The sequence below is a fragment of the Thalassophryne amazonica genome, chromosome 20, assembly GCF_902500255.1.
Source record: "Thalassophryne amazonica chromosome 20, fThaAma1.1, whole genome shotgun sequence".
Lineage (NCBI taxonomy): Eukaryota > Metazoa > Chordata > Actinopteri > Batrachoidiformes > Batrachoididae > Thalassophryne > Thalassophryne amazonica.
In genome coordinates, this window is record NC_047122.1 from 47,809,745 (window position 1) to 47,831,130 (window position 21,386).

The following is a 21,386-nucleotide window of genomic DNA, read 5'->3' on the forward strand; positions in this document are numbered from 1 at the left end:
CAGACTCAGAGGGGTGACCCACTGCTTAGGCCATTCTAACAGTTACAAGGTTTTTACAAAGATTTACCAAGTTGAAGAAACAAGAAACAGAAAAACCAAAATAGCATCAAAAACAAAGTGCATTATTGAGGTGAGCACGCAGTTATTGGCACCATAGGCAAGATGTCATGAGATAAGTCCAGTGCCCTGGGGTACAGGGCCAGTGTCCATCCATCACCTCGTCAGTTACACTTTGTAAAAGCGGTCTTCGTGGAAGACTGCATTCCAAAAGCAGACTGCATTGGCTCAGGAAAGTCACCCTCAGCAAGGTAGTCTATGGGCCACTGTGTGAGCTTCAGCCAGGGCATCTTGTGGTCAGTTCAGTGCCCTTGATGTCTCATCGGTGCCTCGAACAGAGAGAAAAAGAGCAGAATTAGTCAGCTGGAAATAACTTCACCAACAGTAAGCACAGAGAATACTAAGGTGATCACCGGCAGGTAGCCCTGAGCTTCACTAACAGACCCAGAATTTAGATGAGGTGAGGCTGAGACCTGTTCCGTTACTAATAAGATGAATTAAAAGGATAGGAAGCACAGTTCCATACTATGTCAGTATGCTAGCCATATGTACGAGAGGGAGAATAGATGCATCTTTAGTCTGGACTTAAATGTCTTCACGGAATCTGACTGTTTTATCTCGCAGGGAGATAATTGCACAAAACAGGCACACGGTAAGAGAAGGCTCTGTGGACTGCAGACTTTTTATTCCCTTTAGGAACACAAAGTACTCCTGCATCCTGAGAACACAGAGCCCGGGCCGGTACATAGGGTTTAACTAGGTCAGCTAAGTAAGGAGGTGCCAGAATAATGCTATAGGTTAATAACAGAACCTTTAAATCTGACCTCACAGAGACAAGAAGCCAATGAAGGGAGGCCAAAATGTAATATGGTTGAACTTTCTGCTTTGAACTAATAGGAGACCCTAATGATGGATGCCGCAAACCAGAGAATAGAACATTGCAGTACTCCAGTCTAGAAAAGACAAATGCACGTATCAGAGTCTCTGCATCAGCCATAGACAGGATGGGACAAATCTTCACTATGTTACGAAGGTGGAAGAAAGCAGCCCTTGTGATATCTCTGATGTATAAGTCAAAAGGCAATGTGAGATTAAAAATCACCCCAAGGTTCCTCACGTTGTATGACGCACTAGCCTATGATAAGCGTTAGCTGGTAAAACTGATGACAGTGTCCCAGACCAACCGGATGTGAGTCAGTCAGGAGTCTAGTTTTCTTTTAAATGACTTTTGCTGTAGGGTCATTTTCAACATTCTGTACTCTTGAGTTTAGTGATACAAGTCTGGATCAAAGGAAATTTCATAGGCAATAGGGTACTACTAGGACATACTCTGGTTCAGTGTTTCTGTTAATGCCACATTAATTGACCTGTTGTGATATGTAGAAGTGAGAACTGATCTGAAAAATGGGGATTAGTGGTCTCCAACTGATATGACTTGAACATCTCAGGGATCTGAGTTTGAGGCAGAGAGTGGAAAGTCACTTTCATATCGCATTGCAAGCCATGTGTCCTCTTGTAAAATCCTTATTTACATTTGGGAATAGAAATTGGTGTCATTAATACAGAATAGTTGCTTCTATGCAATCTTGATGTTGTATCTTACATACATTTTTCATAGCAAAAGTGGAAAAAAGATGAATGAATTATGTGGCATTTAAAATCACTACATATTGGAATAAATAACAGAAACTAATATTCTGATGGTGAAAAGCTGAGAAAAGAGTCATCAGCATGATATGAATGAACAGAAATGGAATGCCAGAGAACAGGACAAAACTGTATTCAGCTGTCCTGTTGTGTCCTCATAGATCAGTCGTCATAGAACCCCATGTTAAAATCTCCAACTTTACAGCAGAAATAAACATGTTTTACAGTCTGGTGCAAAACAAACAAACAAACAAAAAAAAAACTAGTTTTGGTCTCTGTAGTTAGTTTCTTTGTTCCCAATAACTGTATGTGTGGTGACTGTTTATACACCTAATCAGTTTAAGCCATTTTAAGCTATAATATTCTAAGTAATCAAAGATGTGGTTGCTTTAATTTGATAGCTAATGTATCGAAGTGGCTACTCACTAGCCGCTAGTAGCGGCCACTAGTTGCTGTGGACTCGACCATGTTTCTCCTTTTTATGAGCATTTTATTCCAAATATCTGAGATGATAATATGGCTTACTGTGTGGCTAATTGTGCCAATGGACCATCTAAGAAGTCTGCGCTCCAGTATTTCTGTTAGCATTAAGTAGCAGGCTTCGACAGCTTATGCAACATTAGCTCCACTAATGTGCTACTGAGGCAACATGCCAGTCATAGTTTTTCATGCCTGTATCCAAGCCACCCATTATGAAAACCAGCACCCATTTCCACAAAAATATGTGTTAATCAAACACCTAAACCGAAGTTAGCCTGTTAGCCTTAGCTTGGTAATTACAAGATGGAGGCCATGATTGGGCTTTATTTGTCCTTTTCAGGTCACACTAGTCTTGCCCACGTTTGTGCTTATAATGTGCACTTCAGAACCCCTATGGGTGACATCATGGAGGGTTAGTCCAGTACTTACAGTATACAGACTGTGTGTATACCTCATAGTCTGTATCTGTTTGTTTTTGATAAATGTTTCCATGTTAGAAAATGAGCTAAAAAGATTAATGCTGAGGAAGGATGAACTCCAAAGTGTGCAGAAACAGAGGCCACGCACCATAACCTGACAGAGGTCACCTCGTTTGCACTTTTGCTTCATGGACTTACATGAAATCAGCCTGGAAATGATCCATGAAAGATCAAAAAAAAAAAAAAACCCCAAACCTGCAGGTGCAGATATTCAACCGTCATACACTGTGACAGTTGCTGACGAAGTTGAAGGTTCTTAGTGTACTATTTCACAAGGTTAACATTATTTATACTGACAGAGCAGAGAGCAAATGGAAGCTCTTCCCACCTTAAAGGCTTTGATGTTGCAATGCCCAAAAATTTCTAGCCTTAGATCTACACATTAATCCGGTCTCACCGCATGGATGTCGCTCTGTCCACCATATCGTTGCCTCTCTGCTCTCGGGGTGCATGTAATCTGCCAAAGTGGCTTCTCTTTCAAGTGCAGTGACAAGTGCCTCGGTCTTTTGCGCTGAACAGCACTAATCTCTCTCTCTCTCTCTCTCTCTCTCTCTCTCTCTCTCTCTCTCTCTCTCTCTCTCTCTCTCCTTGGCAGGGTCAGACCTGGTCGCCCTCTGTAGACGATGAAGGCTCTACGAAAGACGACTTCTACGACGACGAGGATCTCTACTCGGGATCCGGATCTGGCTGTGAGTAATGTGTTTGGGTGCGAGGTCACACACTCGAGCCCTGACACTTTAAAAAAAGACAGCTGCTCGCTTTCGAGTTGTTGACCCTGAAGACCCGACTCCTCCCCACCCGCCGCCCCCCGAGTCTCTCGTGCACCGGCGTCGCTTACAATCCACATCGGTTTGACAGACAGTTTGGAAGGCAGATTTATGGAAAAACACCTTTAAGTACAGCCACCAACAAGCAGCAGCTCTCCTCCCCAAAGATCTTATTTGCTCTAATCAGATTACTGTCACTCTCGTGCACTTACCCGCGTGCATGCGCATGTGTGTCCGTATGCAGGAATTACCCGCTTAACATAAATCACTTTGGAGTAATTCCTGCTGATTTTCTGATCTGGTTGTTGAAGCTCTCCTTGTTAAGCGTGACTCGTTGAGAGGCTGCCCTCGGTTTAGGCACCACGCTAACGGCAAGCGAGCTCAAAAATAAATTATAATTCAAAGCAGGCCAGGGTGGCACCGCATGCGGTGGGAAGAGCAGCTTGGAAAATTGGTTTATGTCAAACGGTGAGACGAAGGCACGTGATTTCAAAGGAAAGGCTCGTTTTGAAGTGAGCAATGCCCATTCGGTGTTGCTGCTTCAGAACGCGGCGTTTAGTTGCATTTGATATGTTGAACAGGAGCTGTATTGTTGGAGTGCGTCGTTCGATATACTCTCCGGCTCCTCCGTCAGCCTTTATGTCTTCATGTCTGTAAATTCAATTTGCTTCTCTTTCAACCCTGAGAGCTCCACTGCTGTAACATAATGAAAGGTGGTGTAATACCGTTATAAGATTTAAATGAATCACCGTCCTCTCCTCTCCTCCTCAGTTCCTGTGATCAGCGTGAAGCCAACGTCAGCGGGCGTGTCAGTCACCACAGAAGAGCCCCTCCTTCTCTCTACTACCCAGGCCACCGGCCCCGCCCCTTCTGCCTCACCTGCAGCTGAGCCCAGCCCCAACCCCGACCCCACCACCACCCCTTTACCCACTGAGGCTGATGGGGAAAGCGGCGCCTTCTGGGAGCTCGAGAGGGAGCGGGAGAGGGAGTTGGAGAGGGAACGAGAGAGGGAGATGGAGAGGGAACGAGAGAAGGAGATGGAGAGGGAACGAGAGAGGCAGAGGGACCTGGACCGGGAACGAGAGCGAGAGAAGCAGCTGGAGAGGGAAAGGGAGAGAGAGAGGGAAAGGGAACGGGTTCGAGAGATGGAAAGAGAACGTGAGAGGGAACGAGAAAGAGAGAGAGAACGTGAACGGGAGCGAGAGAAAGAGAGAGAAAGACAGAGAGAACGAGAGAGAGAGTTGGAACAAATCAGAGCCGCTGCAGCCGCCGCAGCCACCTCAACCACCGCCCCCCCAGGGTCGCCTGCAGCAGTCCCAGTGGTGACCACCAACCCAGCTATGAGTACCATGGAAAGCACAGTGCCCTCTGTTGGACTGGATGACTTCAACACCACAGAGGAAGACGAGGACGTCTACCTGTCTACCGAAGTCACGTCATCTTACCCGGAAATCAGTGTGGAAATCACCACAGAGGAAGACACACCCACCACAACAGAGGTCATTGCTGGATCTAGGACGGCTCCACCCACCACCGCTGCCGTCGCCACCACCACTGTTAAGACGAGGGTCTCCTTCCGGCCCAGAGTTCCCATGATGACCACTACTCGGGCATCGCCTATAGAGAGAACGACGCAGGCACAGCAACCCACGAGGACACAGGTGGGATTGATATTAGCTAAAATGCTGTCAGCAGTGTCAGACGGCGCCCATAGCGCTGACGCTTTAATTATTTACAGACCAGAGTCAGCTCTCTGGCTGCTGTGCTTTTGTTTGTGAGAAGCAGCTTTGCCTTAAAGCATGATGCCTTTAGGTTTGGGCCATTTTTCTCACCCTGTGAGGTGTGTGTGTGTGTGTGTGTGTGTGTGTGTGTGTGTGTGTGTGTGTGTGTGTGTGTGTGTGTGTGTGTGTGTGTGTGTGTGTGTGTGTGTGTGTGTGTGTGTGTGTGTGTGTGTGTGCGCGTGCAAATATATGAACCTTCTGGAGAATATGGAATTTTTCAATCACAGCAAACAGAAGTTCATTGTTTAAAAGCCTCTTTAAGAAAAATGTGCCACGGAAATTTCTCTGCACCGCTTTGGCTCCAGTGCAGCGACTATGTGGAACAAATGTGATTATATCAAATGTAAATTTCCTGTCATTAGTCTCATTTTCTCCCTCTTTCTCCGCCAGGTTGGAGCAGAGGAAGGCACGAACGAAATCGGTGCTACAGGACCGAGTGGCGATTTCGAGATCAATGAGGACGATCATCGTAACGACCTCGGCGGGGGCCGTGGCCTGGATGTGGGGGTGGAGCCTGATTTGATTGGCAACACGGTGGACACAGGAAGCTCTGCTGCTCAGCTGCCACAGAAAAACATCCTGGAGAGGAAAGAGGTCTTGATTGGTACGGACATCTCACAGCTGCGTTGCGTGTTTTGTCAAATTCAGTATTTGCATTGCCAGATACTGTAAGTCTCCCAGCTCTGTGTCTGTCTGTCATTCTGCACCACTGTTAAATAAACCACTTGGTAACTGCCCCTTAGTAGGAGACATTGTTGCCTGCTATTAAACCGCCATTACTTTAGTTTAAAGTAGTTTAGTTTCCTCGCAGTGTGAATCTGCTACTTAGCCCCATTTGACCTCGAGAACAAGCAGTCCTCTTTTTGGGGTTCTTCAACCCCGCCTTTCTCCCCTCCTTTCTCCCCTCTTTTTCTCATCATTTCCTCTTTGGATAAATCCAATTTCTTTTCAAGAGCTCCCCACGCGTCCCCACCCCCCCCCCCCACCCCCCCAAAAAAACACAAAAAAAAAACTGCGCCTCCCCCTTCTCCTCATCCCAAAGAGCTGTTGTAGAAAGTGAGGGAGCAGCCAACTTGTGTGATCTCATGGGTTCTCTGTCTTTCCTTCAGCTCTTCTGATTGGTGGATTGATGGCGGTGGTTTTCTCTGATTTCCTGGGTATCGGTAAAGAACGGGAGGCGACGGAGTGTAGATTAGACTGTGTGTTAGAACCATATTATGTCTGGTTGATGAATGCACATAGAGTAATGTTTGTAGAATCAGTTTAGTCCTGTTCTTGTACAGTACCGTGTAAAAAGTCTTGGACAGGTTAAAAAACCCCAAATAAATAAATAAAAAAAGCTCCTGTATATGAAATAATTTCTCACAAAGCATGCTAAACATTAAAGACTAGTGAGACCCTTCGGCTGCTCCCTTGTTTGCACTCTGGGTTGACACAGAAAATCCAAAGTGGATCTGCATGTTGATTTGGCACAAGTTTTACACTGGGTGCCCTGACACAACTCCACATTACATGGAGTAATGTGGCAGTGGCAGGGGGTTTGAACCTGGAACCTTCCACATGAAACCAAGCGCACTAACCACTTCACCACCACCCTTGCGCTAAACATTAAAGACTAAACAAAGTAAATGTCTTGTTTGATTGCTCTTGAGCTTAAAAACGGAAATGTTTTGGGTAAGCTATTTAATAGATTTAAAAGAACATCTTGTTGATAAATTCATGAATCATTGATTATATCTTGCTGGTTATCTTCATGCCTTGGACTCTAAATCTACAAACCCATCAGACTTTTATTAAGCCTAAAAGGTTTGTTAAATTCTTTAGTGTGCAACTTTCTGAAATAGACTGATTTATTGATTTATTTATTTTGTCTTTTTTTTTTTTCTTTTTTTTTTTTGCAACTTAAATTTTAAAAGTTAATGTGGTAATTGCAAATTTGGTCTTTTTTTTAATCCGGTGTAAAACATCCACGACTAATATGCGGATCTGTGCTGCATCCACTGTGGTGATCCAGAGCAAAACATGTAGAAGCCAAAAGAAATTACTGTTGACCTACTAATGAAGGAGGAAAGACCCTCATCCCATGTTCACAGAAACATTTGGGGGCATTGCCTTGAGAAAATTGCACAGTACTGTATAGAAGCAAGTGTGTTTTATGACACCTTTATGTGTTTGAATGTCCACATTAATTTGACTATAGACATCTTAAAATTGCATTATTTTGTGTGGGCCAGTAAAACTGAAAGTTTGTCCCTGATTATTTATTTATTTATTTTGGCTGATTGATTGCATTTGCAAATTTTGTTCTTCTGAACATAATTTTGCCTTTCAACCGAGAGCCGTGATGGATGCATGATGAATTCATGATCAGCCATGTGTTTCGTATTCACAGAATATACAGTAGTCATGTGCATTAAATGTGCCTTAAAACATTTGTTAAATGAGGAAACGTTGATGCAGTGAGTGAATAGAGAAATGAGTCAACTCCCTCCTGGTCATTAACTTGTTCATGAAGCTACATCATTTGTTGTGATGATCAGATGCAGTTTTTTTTTTTTTTTTCAAGCAGCTGTGTGTAGGATTTTGGGGTGTTTATTAACAGAAATTGAATATCACATTCATAACCATCTGTTCATTAGTGTATAATTTACCTGTAACAATGAATCAAGGCTTTTTTTTTTCATAAGCTTAGAATGAGCTTTTCATATCTGCATGGGCTTCTTCATGGAGGAAACTATGTTGGAAGACTATGTTAATACAGTAGTCCAAAAGGGACCTGCAGCACATCCACTGTACACTGCCAACTCAATGTTAGTGTAGACTGACAAGTGTGAGAAACATTGTTTTTGTGAAATGGAGGATCAAACATATTGCTTATCAGAAGAGAAGGCAAAGGAGCATAAAAATCACCGTCAGTAAAGAAGTGAAAACATGAAGTAAAACAAAATCGTGGCATGTGACAGCAAAATGCTAACTGCAACCTCACCACTAGATGACACTAAATCCTGCACACTGCAGCTTTAACGAAAAAATGGTTGTATTTAATCAGATTTTTATAATAATTTTCTTATTTAATGATCATCAGCAACTGTCTCTGTTATGTACAAGGCAGTACACGCACATACAAACCAAATTTGCATTACTTTTTAATTTTTAAACTGAAAATTAGGTTTGTAACTTCGATAAACGATTAGGTTGGGGGGAGATCAAATGTTTAAGAAAATGTGTTGAACACTTTGTGTTTGGAATTTAAAAATTGGTTTTCTGTTTAAAAAAAATCAAACACTGCATTTTTCTCAAATTGTGGTTGCATACCTACATATTTCTGCATTACTGTATGTCAGTTAGTAATTGCAACGATGTTCCATTATTAATTGTTGAAAGGAGAAAGTTTTTGTTTGTGAGAAGCTGTAAATTATTTATTCATGCCATCACTGTAAAAATCACTATTTATGTTCAGCAAATGCAAAGCCTGTTTTATCCGTAAAATACACAAACAAACAAGAACAATCTAAGAAGTCTGACGTCCGCCAAGGGTTGACGAGAACAAAAGCAATGTGATTCACATCGTGACTCAGAATTTACCTGGGTCCGGATTCCACAACACAATGCATTAATTGCATACTGATCCAGAATGGTCTCACTGATCAAGATGTTACAATCTGATGTTTAATTCACAAGCTGAAACAAAATAGTGATCTTCCTGATCTACATCGTATCTGTGAAGTCGTTTTGACGTAATCCTTAAAAGTCTCCAAAGTGAAATCCTGATCCAGAATCCGGATCCAGATCACCTCCACAATTCAGTGGAGTCTTCCATGCCCTAATATCTAGCTGTGGTGCAAATTTGGTGAGAATCCGTGAAGTAGTTTTGATGTAATCCTTAAAAGCCTGTATAAAGTCTAATCTTGATCTGGATCCGGAACACGTCAAAACTTTTACAGAGTCTTCTGTGGACTAATATCTATATGTGGTGAAAATTTATTCATAATCCATGCAGTAGTTTTGACGTAATCCTGCTAACAGACAGACAAATAAACACCAATGATTTTATTATGTCCTTGGTGGAAGTAATAATTCCAAATATTTCAGTTTTGAAGAGTTCCTTGAAGGAAATACTTTTGCAGTTAACTATAAGCATGCATATTTCATATACTGCATCAGCGCCTTAATGGAAAAAACTCTAAAACACCTCCCACACAGCAGTTGGAACAAATTGTTTGAAAAACAGAAGAACAGTTTGTTCTTTGTTTTAGCATCGATGACAGTTTATCGAAAGAAAGTTTTTCCTCACTCATTAGCAGAGGTGTCAAATCCAGCTTCAGAAAGTAAAAACCCTCCCATGTGTTGCTTCTACCTGTGCACCTAAAACAGGTGATCTCAATAATTAGCTCATCCACCTGCCTGAAGAGCTAAACTAATTACAATCAGCTGGTTTATTGGGAAGATGGAACAAATATGTGGTTGGACATTCACTTTCTTACTTTCTGAAGCCGGATTTGATGCCTCTGCTCATTAGATAACTACTCTAATCTATCACACGCAAAGAGTTAACTATCGAAGCATGTACAAGAAAAAAAATGCAGCAGCTGTGGATGTTGCTCAGATCGGCCTCGGTGAGTAAACTGATGTAGCACCACAGGGCTGCAGTTTAACACAAAGCCGGCGGCAGCTGGTGTTGGCGCGTCATTCTTCACTTGGCAGTTCGGCGATTGTGAAGCTGTAGAGTCTGTCTTTAAGCTGCTTATGCCTTTCTGAGTGTTAACCTGGAATGTCTTTTCTGTGTCTGCTCACAGCGGTGATAGTGGGAGGCGTGGTGGGGGCGCTGTTCGCCGCCTTCCTGGTGATGCTGCTGGTGTACAGGATGAAGAAGAAAGATGAGGGCAGCTACACGCTGGAGGAGCCCAAACAGGCCACTGTCACCTACCAGAAACCAGACAAGCAGGAGGAGTTTTACGCATAACACTCGGTACGCCACAGAGACCTGCACAGAGACCTGCACAGCGACGGAGAGAGAAAGAACGAGAGACAGAAGAGAGAAAGATTCTCTGAGCCCCGTCCTCCTCCTCCTCCTCGTCACTTTCTCCTCCTCCTCCTCCTCATCTTCATCTGCTTGTCTCTCCTCATCCCTCTGTCCTCTCGTGTCCAAAACACTTGAGAGCGCCTTTCTCTCTGCGGACTTGGAACTTGCTTTTCAATGAAAACATGAAAAAAAAAGGACTGGGGGAAAAAAAGAGAAAAACCTGAAATATATTCAGACAAAAACCACACACACACACAAGATGTTTTTAAGTAAATGTTGTTATTAATATTCTACAGATTCTCTTGTTCTGATGTAATGCTATGATTATTTTGTAAAAAAAAAAAAAAAAAAAAAGACTGAGAAAAAAAAGAAACTCTTAACCTGTGTTTCCAGCACAAAACGTCCTCTTCTGTTTATGGAGCAAATGAAAAGCTAAACGTAAGAGAGGGAGCGGAGGAGAGGGGCGGGGCGGGGCGAGACACAAAAGGGAGCAGCGGGTTTGACTCTCTGCCCCTCACCCCAAAAAAAACATACGGAGCGTCTGGTTGGCCGGACAGAGCCCAGGGTCAAAAGTGAGAGGAAAGGTCTTCTTTGTGCCTTCCATTCCTCCGGTGCTCAAACGTGCACACATTTATGCAACCACGCAGACAAACAAAAAACACGCACACACACGCATACACTCGTCTCTCCAGAAGGTGGCTCTGACCTCTCTCTCTGTGTTCGGCCAACCAGAAAACGGTGCTCAACTCCTCCACGTGTCACGGCGTCGAGGACCTGCAGTGGCAACTGGCTGTGTCGAGTCGCGCGCACGTGGAGCCTGTCTGCTCCTCTCAGCTGTACAAAGACTAGTTATGGATAGTAATAATAATCAATAATATATCGATGTTTTGGGCTATATGGTAAATAATAATAATAATAATAATAATGGCGTAATAATAATAATAATAATACTTAAACCAGAGGATGTGTATTTAGTGTTTTTTTAAAAAAGAAGTTTATATGTAAATATCAATGTGTCCTTTCTGGCATCACTAACCATCTGCATGACCATGAAGAGTTTTTGTTCATCACATCATCGTCACTGAGATGAGCTGTGCTCTCGTCAACCACATACATGACACGCACACGTGTACAGACATACAGGAAGTCGCTGTGCATTTAATTAAACTGGGTTTCTTGATCCTGGAGGACCTCTGCTACATACTCGTATTTACCATCTCTCCCTGCTCTATTCAAAGCTGCACAAGTGATCTGGATCAAAATGTGTTAATGGCCAGTCAAGAGTTGGCAAGACACCAACTCTGAAATACAGCTGGGGTCATTCCATCAAGGTTAAAGGTCAGGCTAGAATTTTTTTGTTTAAGTTGGAGCAAATACAAATGCTGGTCGCATAGTAATTGGAGACAAATCTGTGCTCTTGCATCTGTTATCACAATGGGCCACTTTGTTGGGGTAAAAGGTCTAAACAGGAATTTTTAAATCATTTTCAGGAAGAAATATTCAGTTTGATCAAATAGAAACGAGAGGTCATTGAGTAATTTCAACCCACAGTTTGCTCTGTATCCTCAGAGGTTATTGCAATACAGCAAAGTCGTCAATGGCCAAAACAGGAATTTGTCATATAATTTTCTGGAAAAAAAATTGAGTTGGATCAAATAGAAACTCTGGGTCCCTGAATGAGTTAATGTCTGAAGCCTCTTTGTTCCCCAAGATCTGAGAAGTGGATGAATTTTGTTATTTTTGGCTGTTACCATGGTGATGCTTCACTTTCTGACAAAATGATATCGTAGTGCCTGTAGAAATCTGTATCCCGCAAGTAATTTCACACCAGAATTAAAATTGTATGACCACTGATTCATGAGATACAGATTAACCTGCATGGATGAACAGACAGGTGGCACATCATCCACTATATATATATATATATATATATATATATATATATATATATATATATATATATATATATATATATATATATATATATATATATATTTTTTTTTTTTTTTTTTTTTTTTTCAGTCAATACGTGGGTTACGCAGTCCGGTGCGGGTAGAGCCGGGAATGTTGGATAATATGCAGTTCAAGGTTTGACAAGGTCCACTTTAAAACATTCAGTACACATATCAAACCATCATCATCCTCATTGTGATTGTCATCAGTGATGATACGAGAGCCAACAGGTGGTTTCAGTATGCTATTGATTAGTTATTGAACAATTGCTGGTGGGTCTGAGTTTAGTCTGTTTGTGTAAAAGCACAACTTTCAGTCATTGCTTCATCTGATCCCCTTGCATGCTTCATTGTTTTCTTCCCTCATTGGCTCTCTGTTTGGGAGTGGGAGGGGCCTCTGGAAGGCGTAAGGGGCTTTAACGAAAGCAGGAAGATGCTTTGATGGTGGCGTAGTCTTCAGCCTGCTGTCTCACTGTTTTGGGGTGGCTGAGGAGAGGGAGTACGGGGGTTAGGATTCAGAGGAGACAAGGAGGGCTGTGCTTCTATCTAAGAGATTGTAATAATAACCACACCAGTGCGACTGGGCTAGTAGCTCCTATTATACGCAGTACTGTAGAACAAAATGCATGAGAGTCAAAACTATACTCGTCTGGCTGTGTGTCGACGGCTGTTTTTTTGTGCGTGTGTGTGTGTGTATTTGAAAGGAGGAGGGGTGAGTTCACGTCGGAATGTACCATGGCTGAGTGTGTGTTTACCTGCTCCAGCAGTTCCCACGCTCTTCCACAAGCAGGTAATCATGCCTCTTCCACTCATGTGTCACCTGCCCTCTTGCAAGTGTGCGTTACTGAATGTGTTGGTTACTGTATGTGTGAGTTAATACTTGCATATGCGTAACTGTATGGGTGAGTGATTGTGTTGGAGTTAATGTATGTTTGTTGCTGTGCGTGAGTAACTATGGGTGAGTAAGTATATAAGCGAGTGATTATGTCTGCATGAGTAATTATGTGTGCATTGCTGTATGTGTGAGTTTATGCATGTGTGGATTAGAGTATATTAGCATGCATGAGTTGTGTGTGTGAGTGACTGAGTTACTGTATGCATGAGTCATTGTATGTGTGGGTGACTGTATGTATGACCTGTTGTATGTGGGTGATTCTTTAACTACGGGCACTATTGGCCTTGTAAATGTAATTTCCACCACACCATTGCCTTACATTATAAAGCGCCTTGGGGCAACTGTTTGTTGTGATTTGGCGCTATATACATGTGCTCTGATGTCACTGTTTATCTCCATAGAAACTACCCAAACAATCTTTCATACAAACTGTTTAGGGACATTACAGTGTTGTGGTGGAAATTACGGCAATAGTGTGGGACAACTACATTTTGTTTAAAAAAAATCACAACAGTTGTATGACATTGAATACCCCAATTATGTTTTGATTATTTTAATGATATTTTATTCAGAGATATTTTAAAACATTAGAAAAAACGTTTCTTTACCATTCATTTTTATCATTGAAGATCAAAAGTCTGGGTGTGGGACAAGCACAAAACGGCAATATTTGCATATAATGATGCTGAAAAAAGGTGAAAAAGTCATCATAGACTACTAGAACAAATTTCTTAACACACTTTCATTGTAAAGATAACTATAAAAGTGTGAAATCTCCCCTTTTTTCTGTTTTTCATACAATATGATCAAAGGACATAATAAGTGCCCATAGTCTGAATCACCCATGTGTGAATTACTGTGCATGTGAGTAACATATACATGAGTTACTGTATCTGCCTGTGACTGTGTGTTACTGTATGTATGAGCGTATGTATGATCAATTGTATGTGTGAATTGTTGTATATACATGGATGAGTTACTGTAGGTGTGAGTGGTTGCATGTGTGACTGACGGTACGTGTCAGTTACTATACATGTGAACGTGTGAGTGCTTCACCTCGGTGTTCCACAGCAGACTCTTGTGTACACTGACTGGCCTGTCATTTACTATGTTCACTGCTGAATGTGGAGCTGTGGCTCCCTCACAGTGGCTTTCACACACACTGACTGTGTCTTTTCACTGTCTGCCTGCCCGTCTGTCCCTCCACCATGGGACAGACGGGCAGGCAGCATTCTCACACAGGCAGAAATTATCTTAATGTACTGTCTTTTCTAAAGTACCTGTCAAAGTGGAATTGTATGTTTTTACCCATTTAAGCCTGCGTAGCCAAATAAGCTTGAGTGTGTGTGTGTGTGTGTGTGTGGCTGAAGCCCAGTGGTGGCTACACTACTCGATGTTTGCTGTTCCCATTCCTGTTTTTATACATTTGCATTTTTTAAGGCTGAGTTCTGTCATTGGCTGAGTGAGTGAGAGGAGGCGGATCCTCTGTGCCACCGCCCTGTCACTAATCTGCCACTCTGTTCCAAATAAAAGACCTGATTGGGTAAACCTGTCCTCTGTTGGTTTTCCTTATTTGCATAAATTGTTGTGCAGTAAATTGTGATGCCTCTTTCTGTGCCTGTCACTTTAAATGGAAAGGAGTTGCTGATGACCACGCCCCCTTCTGCCTTCAGAGAAGGAATGTCTCTCTCGCCTTCTCTGTCTCTCTCACATGTATGTGGCACAGAGACAGCAGGAGTCCAAACATGCACGTCTGTAACATATGTTACCGAAGTCTAAAACCAACCATTTTTAGGCTGAGACTTTTATTATAAGCGCCAAATTTCTGCATTAGCAGTCATAGACACGAGAGAATCTGAGGATATTTAACATGGAAACCTCAACAATTTAAATATAAAATAGAAAACAATTTTGCACAAAAAATAACTCCTTTAAAGATGTCTTCCAAACCCCATAATGCGTATTTGATAGATTTTAACTCTAAAAAACTTATTTTAACACTTCAAGTGTTGAGCTTTGCACAGTTTTAGAGTTTCTCCTCTGAGGACATAATATGAGCATTGTACATGAGTTGACTAAGATGAAAAATGGATTTCTTGTGAGTAATGACAGTTTTCTGTGGTGAAAATTCATTGCTCACAACAAAAAAGGTTGTGGGCTCAAACCCAAGCTCTAAACAGTGTTAATTTACACTTTTCCATGTCATCAATTAACACTGTGAAGTCAGAACATTCAAACACAGTATTGATAATTATAATAACTGTGGAATAATTTTAACATAATGCAAGTTGAATAGACATTGAGAATGTTGACATGAATTTCTTTTGCTTTATTACATTATACCACTCATATATTCACTCCTGATTTAAATAACATTTCTGCACAAAAAAAAAAAAAAAAAATTGGCACTGGTTTGAACTGCAGAATGTTTTCATAATTTACCACCGTGCATTTAAAATAACTCATACAGACATGAAGTCTTGCTCTGGTGTTTCCAACATTAGCTCGACCTACATACCGCTTCTGACCCTGTGACATTACATGTAACTTTTTTCTTTCTTTTTTTCCCTGGCTACTATAGCTGACACAGCTACTGTATTTGTATGATCACTGCTTCCTAACAGCCTATTTACACTTGCTGAGCTCCACACACATTTAAGGCAGCGAAAAGCCTGAGTTGCTAATGTTCAGTCTTCACGTAAAAGTGTAAAATTACGTGATAAACAGCCCGTGGGGATGTGTGAGCATGCAGGAAGGGATATACGGTATTTCTAATAAGCATTCTGGGTTCAGGCTTGCAGCTGTGCCTGTTTAATACTTTTTGCATGAAGCAGACTGAGAGCCAGGTCGCTGTGCAGATGTGGAGGAGTCTGTCCTTGGAGCCGCTACTGGCAACAAGCTGTCCCCGGCCTTGGAGACTGAGTAGGCTGCTGATGTGGAAGTATGCCAGACAAAGAGGCTGAAGTGGATTTTTTTTTTTCCCTCCCTCTGTGTGTGTGTGTGTGTGTGTGTGTGTGTGTGTGTGTGTGTGTGTGTGTGTGTGTGTGTGTGTGTGTGTGTGTGTGTGTGTGTGTGTGTGTGTGTGTGTGTGTGAGCCCTCTTCTGTTTGAGAGGAGTAAATATTCTGCTGCTCCTCCACCAGCTGGGGTACAGCCAGAAGCAGGTTTAGGTGCCATGCGTTTCACTCAGTAGTACCTCATCTGGTGGGTGACTGAAGAACAACTGCAGACGCTGAGAGAGCCTGACCTTTAATTTGATGTTTTCACAGCTGAGAACCAGCAGTGATTAAATAATAAATCTGTTAATTTTACCAAATGTGTTTGCTCTGTGTGAACTCAGCAAACGTTAATAAGAAGCTCAAAGGATCAGCATCATCCATCCTCATGTTGCACAGACTTGTTACAGCTTAACAACAAATCCCTTCATGTTGCCGCTTTTTAAGATACTAAAATAGATTATTAGTGTTCTCAGGAAGAAAAGAAAAGGAATAACACTATTGCAGTGCCCGACGTGCAAGTCACACACAGGATTCACAGCAATAAATAACTTTTATTTGCAGGAATGTGTGATTGCTTCATGTCTGCAAACTAACAATTATTTTAGTTTTTGATTAATCTATTTATTATTATAATACCCCCTGTGGTGTTGTCTGTCTGTCCTTCTGTGAACAAAATAGGTTGAAGAGTTTTGATCCAGTTTGGATCAAACTTGGTGGAACAATTGAGGGTCACCTGAGAACAAAGTGATTTTATTTTATGGTCAAAATTAAAGGTCAAGGGTCAAGGTCAAAATTTTGGCCCAGTGTTATACAGAGGGTATTTAAGTAAAATGATTATTTCTCATACTTGGTTAAAGATACACCTGTGGTTACCATTAAACATTCATATTAATTAACATTAATTTATATTTCTATTGGTCACATATTAGAGTGACCCCGAAAGGCCAAATTCATTGTGGTTACTGTTAAACACTAATATGAAATCAAATAATACCTGTCTATTGGTCACATGACCTTTGACCTTGGGTAACCCTGAAAAGGTCAAACTCATTTAGGATGGCTACTTCAAGAAATTGGTTAAAGTCCATGGTTGCAGTCACCTGTCTATTGGCCACATGATCTTTGACCTTGTGTGACCCTGAAAGACTTTGGAGCGACTACAACATAAACACAGTGGAAAGTGGTGAAGACAAAAAGTGGACAGAACTGATCAAATGTCAAGTTCAAGCATGCGAGCATATTTTGTGGGATCAAAAAATATATATAAAATATATATTTCCACGAATCTGTGTCACCAGAGGTGTTTAATTCTTTTAAATTACTTATTTTAATGTGAACAACTTTGATGCACTTTTGTTATATGAAAGATGCTACAACTGCAAAGATTAATTACTACCATTTGTTCTAATATTGCTTTGTCTTTAAAATATAAAAAGAGGAGGGGGATCATATTGCAATTCACTATGTGCTGCCTGACGGTTCAAAACTCACTGATTTGAAATAACCTATATTTGACAAGCTGCAAACAGATGTTAACATTTTTTTTTTCTGAAATGAAAGACAATTCATTTTATAAATAATTGCTCTGTTATCAAAAAAACTGGTGACTATCTCTTTGTGGATTAATTAGTGAATCTATACTGTTTTGTTTATGTCAGCTGGCACATAACAGACTAAAAATCACAAAAACTGCAATGTTCAAATTATATCAGTTTGAAAAAAAAAATCAGGCCACTAATTCTAATTAATGTTATTATTGTGATAGCACGTACTTTTAATTTATGTGGCATCTATTTATTCCCATTATTGTGTTCATGGTGGGGGAGGGGGGGGGGGGTTGTTGTTCCGGCTCACTGATTGGCTGATCAGCTTCTCCCCCTCTTCACGCGATAATTCTCCGTCCTTGCGCGAGCTAATCAATCAATCAGCGTGATTAGGCTTCACTTTAGGAGACATTAGCATTGTCATTCCCGCGTGCCTTAATTGATTATTAGTTTATTGGTCTGAGATTGGCGCGAGCCACAATGGATGAAGACTGTGACGTGGATGAAGAGTTTGGTAAGGACGTTTTAAAGAGCCATTTAAGTGTTTTATTGGCTCGTTTAGCCAAACGACCAATGAGGTGGAAACTTTGAAATACTTTAAAAGGTTAAAAAAAAAAAAAAAAACCCACGCCGAGGTGGTTGAGAGTCTATTTAAGAATTTAAATGTGGCGTATTAACATGAGTGACACAGTGTTTGTTTGCCGGGAACAGGCCGGCTAGTTTAGCCGCAGTTAGCCGACTGAGTTAATTAAAGGCAGGTGGAAGCTGCAGCACACCTGGGAGTCTGCGGTGCTCAGCTCCCTGCACGCTGCAGCTCCTGCTGGGTTCCTCCTTTATCAGTTTCTCCTCAACACAAATGATTCCAGAAACAAAACTCTGCATCAACTTTTAGTTTTTGTCGTTTTCTTGAAAACTCTTATTGTGAAATGATCAAAGTCTGCAGCCTTGTGAGGCTCAAATCAGGAAACTGGTTCAAAGCATTTCACAGGCATGTATGTAATGTCATCTTACATCAGTAAAATCACTTATAAAGTAGGAGCTTGTTTTGAGGTTAGAGAGCGAGGGAAGACACCCAGACATTCCAGAAGAAGTTATAGGCTTCTCTGGCTGTGATTGGAGAAATTGTGCACAGTGCATGTTTTGGATTTTGTATCCCACTTATACAGCCTCATGATGAAGTGGAGTACAGGAGGATTTTCTTTCACCAAAACATCAACTCTAAGATTGCATCTCAGATGGATCTTATGCCAAATTGTAGTTGAACTTTCAGGTCTTCTTTTTAAGAAAATCCAGAGAAGCCAATAACTTCTTCTGGGTTGTGTGGGTGTCTTGGTGGCTTCCCTCACTCTCTAACCACAAAACAAGCAACTACTTTTTAACTGATTTTATTGAGGATGTAAGATGACATGATCATTTCACAATAACACTTTTCAAGAAAACAACAAAAATAAAATTTATAACTTCTTCTGGGTTGTCTGAGTGTCTTGGTGGCTTTCCTCACTCTTCTTCTTCTTGAACAGTCACTCACATACACTTTTTATGGAACTATTTAGCTACTCTATACAGATTTACCGTAGCATGCTATACTGTTTGTATTTATTCATAAATTATGTAAATAAGGTCCAAGACATATTCAGTAAGTTGGAAATGTTCATGTATCCATCCCCTGACTTGTCTGAAGAAAACTGGCAATAAAACTGATTTTTCTTACAGGTATTGCACCAAAGCTCTCATTACTTATGCAACCCATCATCTTGGCTTTTATATTTTTCATTTAATTTATATCAAGTTGCAGAGATTTGCTTTCAGTTTGAGTTTAAGGAAGATCATTTTAGAATTATTTTTTTTGTGTGTGTATTTGAAATGGCATAAACAAATTAAAATGTGTGAAATACCAAGTGGTCTAATACTTTTGGAGGGCACTGTATGTAAGAGCATGTTGTAGGCTTAATGGGTAACCCCTGCATTTTACAATCGAGGTTCTCTTTTTTTTGGTGTTTGGAGGTGGGGGTCTACTCGGGGCCAAAATGAAAGTAACTATCGCATTATTGATTTAGACTAAGAACACCATTACAGGCTAACCAGCTAATTAATGTAATGGCATGGGGCAATCAGAAACAGAGTGGGCTGCTTAAGAGTGATATTTTTAATACTGAGTAATGAAGTATGACTTGCCAGAGAAACAAACGTTGATCCTGGCCTTGAATGGAGAAGAATAAGTAAGTCCTCTATAGGCCCTGAGGCGTATTCGTACGTCCCAGATTCTGTAGCATGAAACTGATTGAGTCCACAACTCCCCCTGGACGAGATAAAAGTCCAACGCATGTTAGTTTCCCAGCCAGTGTTGTTCGTTATTTACAGTTGCGTGGAATGACACAATGCAGATGAAGTGCCTTGTCAAAGGACAGAGACAGATGGCATGACCAGGAATCAAACTCATGTCTACACAGTCTGTGTGTTTGATAGTCTAGAATAAAACGCATTAAGGGCAAAAGTGTATAAAGTATACGTAACATTGTCAGATATTGCAGTTTGTCCTGATGGAGGTATGTGCCTTTCAAGTACAGGGAACTGTCTGTGAACGAGGCCTAAGACCTGAACAAAGACGAGAGCTCTCACCTTACTGTGTTGCAGACTGTCCGAGTATCCTGTGTGAGGAATCGGAGGATTTGGAAACAAAGTACTACCAAGAACACATAAAGAGGAAGAAAAAAGATGATGTGTTCAGTCTGAGGGAACGTGAAGAGGCAGGAGAGAAGACGGAGCAAGAAGAAAACGGGCCAGAGGAGAATGAAAACAAAGCTTATGTGTCAGAGAAAGAAACAGAGGGAGAAGAGGAGGAGAGGGTGAAGCCAAAGCATGGGATGGAAGCGGAGGAGGCCCAGATGGAAGACAAGATGGAAACAATCTCTAATAATAAGCTAAAGGATAAAGTAACAAATGATACAGAAAAAAATGAGACAAAGAAGTGTAGGAAAAAGCAAGGTAAGAAGCTAAATGAGCGTGTGAGAAACAAGAGAGGTGGAAAAGATGAGAATGAGGGAGGTGAGGAGGAGAAAACTGGTCAAAAGCAGGAGGTGCCAGCACCAAGCCCGGAGGAGGGCACAGCTCTGTTGGAGCCTGACAGTGGATTGACAAACAGCTGTGACCTCGCTGATGTAGTCTACGTGAGCAGTGGGGGGACAGGACTGTCTTACCCCCCAGTTTCAATTCCCCTGCTGTTCTCTGCACAGCCCTCAGGCCCAATCCAGTTTGTACCGCCTCACGTTCCCGGCCCGAAAAGGCCTCACAGCCCCCCTGTTACTCACACTCTGTCGGCCGCGGTGCCTGTCGAGGTGAGGCTCTCACTGTGAATCTAAATGTGTTGAATGTAACAGAGATAAATTAAAGTCTTTTTGCTTGATGGTAGATTGACGTAAACCAGGTCTACTCCACTCGGAGCTCTCTCCGCTACAATACCAGGGGCAAAGGCCGACCCCAGAACTTTGCTCTGCTGCAACGGGTGGACATTGTGGACGGCAGCCTCCTGCCACCTGCACCGAAGAAGAAAACACGAACACTTTATAATCCTGGTAAGTGAATTTGTGATGGTCACATTTGCCAGTTTCAGATAGTTGGTGAGCACTGTGTGCGTGCATGTATTTCTTTACAGATCAGTTGGAGTATTTGGAAGCTTTGTTCCTCGAGGACCACTATCCTGATGCAGATAAGAGGAAAGTCATTGCTGCTTCAGTTGGTGTAACACCTCAGAGAATTATGGTTA

The 21,386-nt window shown here is 41.6% G+C and overlaps 2 protein-coding genes across 2 annotated transcripts in view; both read left to right on the forward strand.

The window, feature by feature from the left end:
* The window catches only part of sdc3 (syndecan 3), a 61,034-nt gene extending 50,151 nt beyond the window's left edge, over positions 1 to 10,883 (forward strand). The window contains exons 2-5 of the mRNA XM_034161247.1: positions 3,259 to 3,352; positions 4,202 to 5,091; positions 5,602 to 5,815; positions 10,008 to 10,883. Coding sequence (XP_034017138.1) covers positions 3,259 to 3,352; positions 4,202 to 5,091; positions 5,602 to 5,815; positions 10,008 to 10,174 — 1,365 coding nt within the window. The 3' untranslated portion in view covers positions 10,175 to 10,883. The remainder of the gene's footprint in view (positions 1 to 3,258; positions 3,353 to 4,201; positions 5,092 to 5,601; positions 5,816 to 10,007) is intronic.
* A 1,341-nt stretch (positions 10,884 to 12,224) lies between these two features.
* The window catches only part of matn1 (matrilin 1), a 29,430-nt gene continuing 20,268 nt past the window's right edge, over positions 12,225 to 21,386 (forward strand). The window contains exon 1 of the mRNA XM_034161246.1: positions 12,225 to 13,082. The gene's annotated coding sequence lies outside the window, so the exon portion shown is untranslated. The remainder of the gene's footprint in view (positions 13,083 to 21,386) is intronic.